The sequence below is a fragment of the Rana temporaria genome, chromosome 2 (genome assembly GCF_905171775.1).
Source record: "Rana temporaria chromosome 2, aRanTem1.1, whole genome shotgun sequence".
NCBI lineage: Eukaryota > Metazoa > Chordata > Amphibia > Anura > Ranidae > Rana > Rana temporaria.
Window position 1 is genome coordinate 13,760,688 of NC_053490.1, and position 13,922 is coordinate 13,774,609.

At 48.1% G+C, this 13,922-nt stretch overlaps 1 protein-coding gene across 1 annotated transcript in view; it reads right to left on the reverse strand.

Annotated features, from left to right (window-relative positions):
- Positions 1-232: 232 nt before the first annotated feature.
- Positions 233-13,922, reverse strand: part of LOC120928169 (zinc finger protein 850-like) — a gene marked incomplete at its 3' end in the record, with an annotated part of 156,369 nt that continues 142,679 nt past the window's right edge. Inside the window, exon 8 of the mRNA XM_040339280.1 lies at positions 233-877. Coding sequence (XP_040195214.1) covers positions 233-877 — 645 coding nt within the window. The remainder of the gene's footprint in view (positions 878-13,922) is intronic.

The following is a 13,922-nucleotide window of genomic DNA, read 5'->3' on the forward strand; positions in this document are numbered from 1 at the left end:
TTTTAAGTTGCATTAGTGAAATAAATGAACTTTTGCACCATATTCTAGTTTTTCGAGTTTCACCCGTATATCAGGGTGTGCTTCTTCCCCACATGTCCAGCAATATTCCCATACAAGACATTTCCCGCACTCACTAATACACCTCGAGGGTTGTGTGGGACCCCTGATGTACAGAAAGACAGGACTTCAGTGAGGAACAATTCCCTCACTCAGGACAGGAAAAAGGTTTCTCCCCCGTGTGAGATCTCTGATGTTTGGAAAGATTGGACTTCACGGAAAAACATTTCCCGCACTCAGAACAGGAAAAAGGCTTCTCCCCCGTGTGAGATCTCTGATGTCTGGTAAGATTGGACTTCACGGAAAAACATTTCCCGCACTCAGAACAGGAAAAGGGCTTCTCCCCCGTGTGAGATCTCTGATGTTTAAAAAGACCGGACATCTGAGAAAAACATTTCCCGCACTCAGAACAAGAATGCGGCTTCTCACCTGTGTGAGACCTCAAATGTCTGTCAAGATATGATTTATCTATAAAACATTTTCCACACTCAGAACAAGAATGCGGCTTCTCACCTGTGTGAGACCTCAAATGTCTGTCAAGATATGATTTACCTACAAAACATTTTCCACACTCAGAACAGGAAAACGGCTTCTTCCCCGTGTGAGATCTCTGATGTGTGGAAAAACTGGACTTATCCGAAAAACATTTCCCGCACTCAGAACAGGAATACGGCTTTTCTCCCGTGTGCAATCTCAGATGTGTGGAAAGACGGGACTTCACTGAAAAACATTTCCCGCACTCAGTACAGGAAAAGGGCTTCTCCCCCGTGTGCAATCTCTGATGTATGGAAAGACTGGACTTCACTGAAAAACATTTCCCGCACTCAGAACAGCAAAAGGACTTCTCCCCCGTGTGAGATCTCTGATGTCTGAAAAGACTGGACTTCATTGAAAAACTTTTACCACACTCCGGACAGGAATACGGCTTCTCAACTGTGTGAGATTTTTTATGCTTATTAAGACTGCCTTTGGAACTGAAACACTTCCCGCACTCGGGACAGGACAACCTCTCATCTGTTGCAAGGACAGCACCATCCCGCACAGTCTGAGGTTCCTCAGGATAAGAGGAATACGATGGTCTGGCACCGTCCCGCACAGTCTGAGGTTCCTCAGGATAAGAGGAACACGATGGTCCATCTACACTGTGTGGTGCCGGATGGACATTTGAGGAAGTCAGGTTTTCTCCTGGACTATACTGGGTGATGTTCTCATCTTCTACTTTACAGTCTGGAGACAAAGTGAGACAATCCTCTGAGGTTTTCCTCAACTCCCGTCCATCTACTAAAATAGAAATACAAAGATTATTACTAGACATGAGCTGATTGGTTCCCCTAAACCAGGACTCCGCCCACATCAGGCAGCTTTGTTTCTGAGGATCTTACAATTCCCCCCTCAAGGTAACTAGTAAATGGGTCCTCTGATCTCCTACCAGATCATTTCCTTATTCATGGACCTTAGTCAGAGAGTGAGGAAACAACGAGAACTGTCTTTTATAGGAGTGACAGTGATGAGGGGATTATAGGACGAGGGTCAGGAGTATGTAATGTACAACATCGAGTATATAGTGCAGGGGTCAGGAGTATGTAATGTACAACATAGAGTGTGAAGGATATGCTTCAGTTTAAATTCTCCCTGCTCGTTATGCTGTGTGTGTGTTAGAGGTAAAAAAGGATTCATGTGTTACAGGCTGTTGAAATGTTAATGTCCCTCCCCCAGCCAGCCCTATGTTAAAGGGTAATTGATCTATTGTGTTGTGTGAAGAAGCCCTGTGTTTACTATGATTAGAAGGGGCTCATGTTAATTATTCTGATTGCTTCATTGTGGTAATTACCTCTTCTATATGCGGGGCCAAGCTGTCTAGATAACGTATTCTGTTACAACTAGTAATTACCTTCACTGATGTCATTATCTAAAGAAATGTGTTTACAGGGTCGGCTCCGAAGTGTCTGCCTATAATCTGTATGGGAGCCCCACTGTGAGGGGGGTGGAGATTGTCATTGTAACAGTTTTGTAATGACATATAAGCTGTGTGTTGTACCATTAAAGCTCTCTTGTTCCAGCAGTAAGCTTGGCTCATGTGTGGCTTATTGGGCGATTCGAGGAATATTCCTCCTCGTGGAATATTGGGGTGATTTGCTTTTATGGGAAGAAGGGAATGCTTGACAGGGATATTCTAATACCGTCACATAGAGTATATAGTGCAGTGGTCAGGAGTATGTAATGTACAACATATTTTATATAGTGCAGGGGTCAGGACTCATGATATTGGTATTCAGTAATCAGTGGTGGATGAAATGTTTACTGGAGACAAGTTGCAGAGATCCCACACCGCTGCCTCCCATCTCCTGAGACTGCACTCAGTGACTTGGGTTTGAGACTATACAGACATATCCCTCCACCCGGCACAGCCAGCAAATAACAGCGAAAGTAACCCGGGAGAATTGTTCTGTCAGAGATCTCACTAGACCCGGGCATGGGGCAGAATACCCAAGGTACATACCCCAGGTGTCTAGGTCAAGCAAACCCTATGGTGAAAATCAACATTTTGCTGCCAGCTGAACCCCAGAATCTCCATAAATCCAGTCTAGAGACATAAATTGTGTCTGCAGCACAGAGAAGGAAGATTATCCGAGAGAAATACAGGAATAGGAACACAGCTCAGGAAAGTGACCAAGGGATTACAGGCTGATAGCACCCAGTCCCCGCCCTACTCTGGACCAATCAGTGAGCAGTATGGGTGGAGGAATGGATTTAGTGTTAATGACCCACCTGTGCTGATCTCTGTAGGAGTGTCCTCCTCTATAAATGTCCCCGTTATTCCATTCTCCTCCATAGACTGCTGATCATCCCTCACATACGTCTCTTCTTCTTCTGATTTCACCTCAAATTCTATATCGATTGGATCTCCACTCTAAACCAATAGAATGAGAGAGAATATCATCTGTAAGATATAAACTTACATACAAAATCCACACATCATCTCCACCAGTCCATGTTCTAGATGCTCCGTACCACCGACCTTGTAACAGTGGGGGATGGTGTGACCTTCCTGTGTGGAATCCCGGGAATACAGAGGACGGGGACATCTCTCTGGGGGGTTCCTGGTATTAGGTGGCTCCATCATATCCTTGTGTCCTTCTGCAAACTCATCCATCACTCCATACTCCTCATCCTCCTCTTTATACTCTTCTTTGACAACAATATTATCATCCCCGAGGCTTCCACTCTGAATATATAATAAAACATTCATTATAATAAACATGTTTGTGTATAAATCATAACCACCAATAATTGATCCTCATCTACCTGATGATGGTGGGGGGTGGTATGTTCTTCCTCCATCACCCCATCCTCCTCCTTTATCTCTTCTTTAACCTCAACTTTAGGATCTCTCAGGTTTCCACTCTGAATATAGAATAAAAATGACATCAATGGTAACAATGCAGATAATGTACAGATCCTAATGATACTATCAGTGATTGTTCCTCATCTACCTGATGATGGTGGGAGATGGTGTGACCTTCCTGTGTGGAATCCCGGGAATACAGAGGACGGGGACATCTCTCTGGTGGGTTCCCATTACTGGATCCATCTGTAGGAAACACACACACTGACTGAATACATTGTTTTTCTATGTGTTTATCAGATGATGGGGGATCTAGGTGGAGCCTCCGTACTGCTCTCTCCTTTACAATAAAGTCTCCTCTTACCCGGGGATGTGAGGGGCGGCTGATTGTCCATCATGACGTCCTTGTAGAGATCCTTGTGTCCTTCTAAATACTCCTACATAGGGAAATAGACAGTGACATCACCTGATACTTACAAAGATAAAGTCATCATCCAGACACATCCCTTGTGTTGAACCTTTACAGACATCGGGAATAGTTATTTCCTCCTCCATAAAGATTATAAAATCAAACACAAGTATCATAAGTCCACCTCTAAAAAAAAAAACACCCGTATTATCGTATAATCTGTTAGTATAAACTGAAATCAAGAGAATATTCCGGCCCCGTAAGTGGGGGAATGTTCTGGCCCTGAAGTGGTTAATCTAGGTTTCCACACTATATATGTGTGTATTATCATCTGCTGGAGATAAAAGACGTCACAGTGACTATGGAGGAAGAGGACGGACATGGCCGGGGTTACTGGGTGTAAATAGAAGATAAGATCTTATTACCTCCTCTGCTGCTTCTTCCAGCGACGTCTCCTCTCTAATTTCCTCCTGACTCACCTCTCACCCGGAACTTCCTGTCTGTCCCTGACATCACTTCCTGTCTTCCATAGAGACTTCTTCTCTCTATGGTAGAAATGAGATCACCATCTTGTGGAGATCAGAGGAACTGCAGCCCAGAGAAACGTCTCGTAGTGTGAACACGGCCTTGTGCTGTGTGTTTATGTACTGTACAGAGGCGGCTCTCTAATAAGGCAAGTTAGGTGGTCACCTACAGGGGCCTTGCGGCCACCTAATTTGCCTACCATTTGTGTGGGAGAAAATGTCCCCTGGTTGGTGACCCAGGGCCGGACTGGCTGTAGGAAATTCCAGGGCCGAATGTCCTAACAAGAACTGCCTTCCCCCGAGCTCCCCTTTCACTCACTGCCCCGCCCACCACACACTCTGCCAATCAGATGTTACATCACAACAGGGCTCTGCAGCCCTGTATCCAATGAGGGTGCTGCTGACATCTCCCTTTTCACCCACCGTGTGTGCCTGGCACTCTATACTGTGAGTGAAGAACTTATATAGCGCAGCACATGCAAATTAAATCACCTCTGGGCGCTGGTTGTTCCTGTCTCCTTTGGTATCAAAAGAGATAGGTTTTGATCTTTCTTCTGAAGGCCAAGTGGTTTTCCTCCAACCGAATGCTGGTTGGTAAAGCGTTCCATAGTCTGGGACCCTGGAGTGCAAATCTCCTTTCTCCTTTGGACTTGTATCTAGCTTTGGGTATCTGGAGAAGATTTTGGTTAGTGGATCGCAGAACGCGATTGGGGTTGTGAGCTTTTAGTTTTTCGCATAGATATTGGGGGGCCTTCCCATGGATGCACTTATGCGTCAGACAGAGTGCTTTAAAAGCAATTCTGTCTTTTACTGGCAACCAGTGAAGGGTTCTCAGCGTAGGTGAGATTGATTCCCAGGGTTTTATCCCTGTCACAAGTCTGACGGCCGTATTTTGAACGGCTTGCAGATGCAAGATTTGGTACTTTGGGAGTCCAAGATAGAGGGCATTGGCATAATCGAAGTCTGGAGTTCACGATTGTTCCCACCACGACTGCTATGTCTTCATTAGGAATAAAAGGAATAAGTTTACGAAGTAGGCGCAGCAGATGGTGCGAACCACTGACCCTATTTGTGCGTCCATTGTCATGTAGGTGTCAAAGATGACCCCAAGACTTTTGACTTTGGCGCTAGGGGTGATGATTTGGCCCAGAATGGGTGGGGGGGGTCCAAGTTGTTGCAAGTTGATTCTTGCGATTGGCGTGAAACAGGAGAAGTTCTGTTTTGGAAGTGTTTAGTTTAAGATAACTCTTCGTCATCCAGTTTTCTATCAAAGAGAGACATTTCTCTAGATTGAAATGATGATCCTTTTTGTTGCAGATGCGAAAATACAGTTTTGTGTCATCTGCATAAGAGTAATAAAGTAGTTTTTGGCTACTGATTATTTCAAAGAGAGGGCGGAGATAGATGTTGAACAGCACTGGCGACAGAGGGGATCCTTGCGGGACTCCGCATGACATCGTGCGTTTTTCAGAAGTGAATGGTCCCAATTTCACTATTTGTGATCGGTTTTCCAGAAAAGAGGAGAACCATGATAGATCACCTTCTGCGACTCTGGCTACTTGAGCTAGCCGAGTCAGTAATAGTTTGTGGTCTACTGTGTCGAAAGCTGCGCTTAGGTCCAACAGAACTGGAAGACAAGATTCTCCTTCGTCTGCGACCTCGAGAGCGTCATCCCATATTTTGAGTAGTGCTGTTTCCATCCCGTAGCATAGTAGTGACGTCATCCGCCCTCGCCAGCTCTCCATGTGCGCTCCAGACCTCGGGTTGAGAACCATCTCCATTCCTATGGATGCCCTCCTTCTGATGAAGCAGTGACCTCCCCGCACAGCGCTCCCTCTGACTGGAAAAGGAACTCCCCTCCTCGGATGACAGCTCACCTTGCCTAAAGAAACCTTTACATGCCTGCTCTATACTGCTCAAATGTGAGTGTAATAACCACATGTGTTTGTTTTAATCATTAAACTGTCTTAAGTTACTACACCCAGAGGCGCCTCTCTCCTTGCCTTTTTTTTTAAGTGATGTTGTAGCTGTTGTATCACAGCTTTCTCCATTACCTTGGAGAAAACGTTTAGGCCTGTTATGGGACGACAGTGTTTTGGGTCTTTGGGGTCGAGGGAGGGTTTCTTTAAAAGAGGTTTAATTATACCTTGTTTTAAGGAGGTGGGCACTATACCTTCTTTGAATGACTGGTTTATGAGCTGCGTGATGGGTGGTGCCAGGATTTCGGCACATTCCTTCAGCAATTTGGTGTGGATGATGTCATTCGGTGCTGTGCTATTTCGTAGGGTATCAATGATATTTTTAGTGGCCTCGATGGAAATGGGTTTTAAGGTGAACTTTGTTACTTGTGGTGAGTTTGTGTGGGTATTAGGCGTATGGTTGAGGGGGGGGGGGGTTAATGGGAGTTCTATTTTGCTGAATGCTTTCCCGGATTCCCTCAATCTTGTTGATGAAATATTCCGACAATTCATTGCAAAATTCTTGGGTGTCAGAGTTTGGGGCGTCGAGACAGACGGGATTCATGGACTCGGAAACTATCTTGAAGAGTTCACGGGGACGGTTTAGGGCATTGGTGATGATATTGGCAAAATGATTTTTTTGGGCTATGAAGATTTCTTTGTGGTATTTTTTTGTTATTACCTTGTAGATGGTATGGTTTTCCACAGAAGGGCTTATTTTCCAAGCCGCTTCCACTTCCTCAGGATAAGAGGAATACGATGGTCTGGCACCGTCCCACACAGCCTGAAGTTCCTCAGGATAAGAGGAATATGATGGTCCGCCACCGTCCTGCACAGTCTGAAGTTCCTCAGGATAAGAGAAATACGATGGTCCGGCACCGTCCCGCACAGTCTGAGGTTCCTCAGGATAAGAGGAATACGATGGTCCGGCACCATCCCGCACAGTCTGAGGTTCCTCAGGATAAGAGGAATACGATGGTCCGGCACTGTCCCGCACAGCCTGAGGTTCCTTAGGATAAGTGGAATACGATGGTCCGGCACCGTCCCGCACAGTCTGAGGTTCCTCAGGATAAGAGGAATACGATGGTCCGGCACCGTCCCGCACAGTCTGAGGTTCCTCAGGATAAGAGGAATACGATGGTCCGGCACCGTCCCGCACAGTCTGAGGTTCCTCAGGATAAGAGGAATACGATGGTCCATCTACACTGTGTGGTGCCAGATGGACATTTGAGGTAGTCAGGTTTTCTCCTGGACTATACTGTGTGATGTCCTCATCTTCTACTTTACAGTCTGGAGACAAAGTGAGACAATCCTCTGAGGTTTTCCTCATCTCCCGTCCATCTACTAAAATAGAAATACAAAGATTATTACTAGACATGAGCTGACTGGTTCCCCTAAACCAGGACTCCGTCCACATCAGGCAACTTTGTCTCTGAGTATCTTACAATTCCCCCCTCAAGGTAACTAGTAAATGGGTCCTCTGATCTCCTACCAGATAATTTCTTTATTCATGGACCTTAGTCAGAGAGTGAGGAAACAACGAGAACTGTCTTTTATAGGAGTGACAGTGATGAGGCGATTATAGGACGAGGGTCAGGAGTATGTAATGTACAACATAGAGTATATAGTGCAGGGGTCAGGGGTATGTAATGTACAACATAGAGTATATAGTGCAGGGGTCAGGAGTGTGTAATGAACATGTAGAATGTGCACTGACCAAACATTTGTTTGTTTTCCTTTCATTTGTTTCCTCGTTTTTCGGATCATTAGTTATGATCGACATTCATTAATTAGAATAAATTCGAAAATCCGGAAATCCAAAATTCGAAAATCCAAAATAATAACTAATAATAACTAACACATTATCGGTATCGGAATTTTCTTTCAAATTTAGCTGTTAGTGAACGTAATGAACACAAATTTATCCGAAGTTACGAATTATCCGCAATAACGAATGCCGCATCTAAACAAATGGAACGTAATGAATTAATAATAATAACAAAACATTTTTCTTTGTTTCTGTTATAAAATGTTGTACATGAGTAGGTTTTCTACTTCACTGATGAGGCAGCACCAATGAGATGGCACTGGTGGGCACTGATATGCAGCACTGATGGGTACTCATAGGTGGCACTGATAGGCAACACTGATGGGCACTGAAATGCTGCACTGAAATGATGCCCAATCAGGATAACTGAACTGGTTAAAAGTCTTCACAGGTCATCAGGTTAAAGGTAACTCTGAATAATGGGCCTAGAGTGCAGTCGTCAGGAGTATATCATATACAGTGGTCAGGATTATATCATATACAGAGGTCAGGAGTATATCATATACAGGGGTCAGGAGTATATCATATACAGGGGTCAGGAGTATATCTTATACAGGGGTCAGGAGTATATCATATACAGAGGTCAGGAGAATATCATATACAGGGGTCAGGAGTATATCATATACATTGGTCAGGAGTATATCATATACAGGGGTCAGGAGTATATCATATACAGTGATCAGGGTCTTCTACTGACATTAATTAGAGAGAAAAGTCTCTCCTGTAAGGTTCTCTCCTTGACATATCGTAGAATGAAGCCGTATTGTTCTTTCAGTGTCATCATCCCGTGTTCTGTCCATTTCCACACTGACACCAACATCTCCTCCACCATCCCGCTGTATTTGTTGTCTCACCATGTTTCCAATGATGGAGATCCAGAGACTGACCGGAGTCTTCTTCTCCATGTCACCAGACCACCTCTTCCTCTACTATTGGGGTGCTGGGCCTTTCTATGACTACTCAGGACCCCCAACCTCTTCTATATGTAGCACTACCACCGAAGGAGATGCTGGTTTAGATTTGGGCCTGCCGTTACCTTACTGCTCACCACACTCGTCCCAGGGGTCCCTCTTCCGCACCAACACTTAATTTATTTTTCTTCAAGGGTTTTATTAAACAGAGTTCAACAGAGGGGTGGAGGGATAGGGGAGATTCAGGTACCTTGCTTGTGGATCACGGGTACAGTCTTAGAACCAGAGGACAAATCGGTTCCACACTGGATTCAGCAACGACCAGATAGGCCTCTCTCACTGACCTAGCAGCCGATGCGAAGCTCGTTCAAAGTCTCTGCCACAGACTTGATGAGTGTCGTTGAGTCGTCACACAGTCCTCTGCCACAAGATCATGCAACCACACACATACACTCTGCAAAGCTCCAAAGAAAGCACACAGTCCCAGTGCCAGGATCTTTCAGCCAGGCCCAGGAGCACAGTGAGGTAAATTGGCCAGGATGCGCCCTCCAATTGAGTCCCCAATTGTTCGGCTTCTTCCCGCAGGCAAGACAGCACAGGACCACCCCTCGACCAGTAGGCCCCAAAAACTCCTGGGCCTACTCTCAGTTGCGGAGCCTCGGGCCAGCAGGCCCTGAGACCGGAAAATACTGCTAATGCATCCCTGAGGCCAGGAGGGCCATCCGGTCAGGATCAGAAGACCCCGCCTCCAGAATGCACAGCGGGCAGACTTTGACTCCTGGTGACAGCGACACCCAGTCAAGTGGAAGATGTGCAACACAGCTGGAAGATTTGCAACACAGCTGAACTAGAACAGAAACCCACAATTTGGCATAATATTCTGAGCCAACTACAGCTCAGATAACTCAATTTACAAAATAGCGCCTACTCAACAGGAGCTACATATAGGATTGTGAAAATTTCCATCCTATTTACTAAGAAGCTGAAGAAGATGTCCATGATGTAGACGAGGGTTACATATAGTATGAGCAGCATCACCCTTCACTCTGTAACCAAGACCTGGTCTGGCAATGCCCAGAATGATACCAATTAGTCTCTGACCAATCTCAAGGTTTGGATGGAATTTCTCCTTATATCAGTGGTCAGTGTAGTGGTCCCTTACATTGGTGACCAATGGGAGAAGGACCCTCTTATATGTCATCAGTGGGAAGACTGCCCTCCTTACAGATCATTGATGTCAGCTGTTACTGAGAGACAGAAATTGTCCATTGCTCAAGGAACCCCTAGAACCCTTTGGAGGAACCCTGGCTGAGAAAGGCTGGACTAGGCAGTAATATATTTCTCTCCCCCTTGGTGGGAGTGGAGATGACCCCATCCATAAGGATATACAATACATACACACACAGCACAAGGCCGTGGTCACACTACGAGACGTTTCTTGGGGCTGCAAGTCCCTGGATGACTTATAGAGGCCTTAATTGCCTCATTCTAAACAGCTGAAGTTTTCCAACGCCCTAAACCTTTCTGGCTACTTCTGCAGCCGACACCTGGTAGTAATTGGTGTATTGTCTAAACAAGGCAGAAATGTATCTACTGTCTGTGACAACACCCACAGATTTACCCGACTTCCTATCACACATGTTTATGCGATTTTGTGGATGCAATTTTTGTCATTCAGTATGCTTTACATGATATCACAAGGCATAATAAAATGCTCTTTGCTAAGACTGCTTTTTGCTGTACATCTCTCATTCTAAGTCCCGAACTCACTCCCCCATTTTGTGTTGGAACCCAATTAAGCAATTCTGTATATCCCACATGCTTACTCCGCATGGTGATTGGCCTCATTTAAAGTCCAGCTGACCAAACTCTCTCTTTTCTGTTCAAATTTGGGATGGAGGCCATTGGACCACGTCATTTTTTCTCTCTGTATGTACAATCCGTGTCTTATTGATTGCATGGAATATTGGAATTTTCTGAGATTGTGGATTTGGGGTTTTCATGAGCTGGAAGCCACAATCATCACAATGATGACAAATCACGGCTTGAACCCTCTTGCTTTGCATGTAATGAGTCTCTCTCCATATATTAGTCTCACCTTTTAAAGCTCTCACTCTGCCCCATACCCTGCTCTCACTCTGCCCCATACCCTGCTCTCACTCTGCTCTCACTCTGCCCCATACCCTGCACTCACTCTGCCCCATACCCTGCACTCACTCTGCCCCATACCCTGCACTCACTCTGCCCCATACCCTGCACTCACTCTGCCCAATACCCTGCACTCTCTCTGCCCCATACAATGCTCTCTCTCTCTCTGCCCCATACCCTGCTCTCTCTCTCTCTGCCCCATACCCTGCTCTCACTCTGCCCCATACCCTGCTCTCACTCTGCCCCATACCCTGCACTCTCTCTGCCCCATACCCTGCACTCTCTCTGCCCCATACCCTGCTCTCTCTCTGCCCTATACCCTGCACTCACTCTGCCCCATACCCTGCTCTCTCTCTCTGCCCCATACCCTGCTCTCTCTCTCTGCCCCGTACTCTGCTCTCTCTCTCTGCCCCGTACTCTGCTCTCTCTCTCTGCCTCGTACCCTGCTCTCTCTCTCTGCCCCGTACCCTGCTCTCACTCTGCCCCGTACCCTGCTCTCACTCTGCCCCGTACCCTGCTCTCACTCTGCCCCGTACCCTGCTCTCACTCTGCCCCGTACCCTGCTCTCACTCTGCCCCGTAACCTGCTCTCACTCTGCCCCGTACCCTGCTCTCACTCTGCCCCGTACCCTGCTCTCACTCTGCCCCGTACCCTGCTCTCACTCTGCCCCATACCCTGCTTTCACTCTGCCCCATACCCTGCTCTCTCTCTGCCCCATACCCTGCTCTCACTCTGCCCCATACCCTGCTCTCACTCTGCCCCATACCCTGCACTCTCTCTGCCCCATACCCTGCTCTCACTCTGCCCCATACCCTGCACTCTCTCTGCCCCATACCCTGCACTCTCTCTGCCCAATACCCTGCACTCTCACTCTGCCCCATATCCTTCTCTCACTCTGCCCCATAACCTGCTCTCACTCTGCCCCATAACCTGCTCTCACTCTGCCCCATAACCTGCTCTCACTCTGCCCCATAACCTGCTCTCACTCTGCCCCATACCTTGCACCCTCTCTCTCTGCCCCATACCCTGCTCTCTCTCTGCCCCATACCCTGCTCTCTCTCTCTGCCCCATACCCTGCTCTCTCTCTCTCTCTCTGCCCCATACCCTGCTCTCTCTCTCTGCCCCATACCCTGCTCTCTCTCTCTGCCCCATACCCTGCTCTCTCTCTCTGCCCCATACCCTGCTCTCTCTCTCTCTCTCTGCCCCATACCCTGCTCTCTCTCTCTGCCCCATACCCTGCTCTCTCTCTCTCTCTGCCCCATACCCTGCTCTCTCTCTGCCCCATACCCTGCTATCTGCACATACCCTGGCCTCTGTTCTCTGCCTTAGACCTGATATCTGCCAATACTTTGCTCTCTGCCACATGCCCTGATATATGCCCCATGCTCTGATGTCTGCCCATGCCCTGCTCTGTGCCCACATGCCCTGCTCTTTGCCTCATATTCTGTGTGCCCCCTTGCCCTGCTCTGTGCCCCCTTGCCCTGATGTGTGCCCCATGCCCCGATGTGTGCCTCCATGCTCTGCTGCCTGCCCCCATGCCCTTCTATGTGCCCCCATGACCTACTGTGTGCCCCGTGATATGCCCTACTGTGTGCCCCATGATGTGCTCTACGGTGTGCACCATGATGTGTCCTATTGTCTGCCCAATGCCCTACTATATGTCCCACTTTGTGCCCAATTCCCTCCTTTTGGCCCTGTGATGTGTCCTGAGCCCCCATGCCCTGCTGTCTGCTCTGTGCCCCCATGCCCTTATGTCTGCCCCATGCCCTGCTCTTTGCCCCCATACCCTGCTGTCGACCCCATGCCCTGCTCTGTGACCCCATGCCCTGATCTCTGCACCATGCCCTGATGTCTGCCCCATGCCCTTCTCTGTGCCCCCATGTCTGCCCCATGCCCCCCATGTCCTGATGTCTGCCCCACACCCTGCTCTGTTCCCCATGCCCAGCTATCTGCCCCCATGCCCCTAGGCCCTGCTATGTGCCCCCATGATGTGTGTGGGTGTAGCTTGAGTGTGGGAAGGGATACAGGGGGCCTCATGATCTCCTGTTGCCCAGGGGCCCCATGAGTTGTCAGTCCGCCCCTGGACAGAGCGCATCTCTGTCTGATAGATCTGTATGTGAGAACACCGCTCGTAGTACAGCCTCGCCTCCCTGTACATTGAAACATCGCTCTGCACTGTCTATCACAATTCCGGTGCAGGGAGGTGGAGCAGTACTACGATCAGTGTACTCACATACAGACATACACAGACAGAGATGCGCTCTGTCATCCTGATGATCTGTAACTCTCCTCTGCACTGCACTCTGCACTGATGGGCACTAATAATGCACTGGTGTCACAGAGTTAGTGGGAGATCAAACATTATCACACTTGGGCCATCAAATGCATCCACTGTGCCCAACGCTGCCTCACTGTGCCCGTAAAACGCATCCATGTGCTGGGGGCTATGCGATTTTGGCGGGGGACCGATGCGGTGTGCAGGGACCGATGTGGGGTGCTGTGCCGGGGGGCAATGCGGGGTGCTGTGACGGGGCCAATGCGGGGATCCCGGGCCGATGCGGGGTGCTGTGCCGGGGCCGATGCAGTGTGCCGGGCCGATGCGGGGTGCCGGGGCCGATGCAGTGTGCTGTGCCGGGGCCGATGCGGGGTGCCGGGGCCGATGCAGTGTGCTGTGCCGGGGCCGATGCGGGGTGCCAGGGGCCAATGCGTGGTGCTGGGGCCGATGCGGGGTGCCGGGGGCC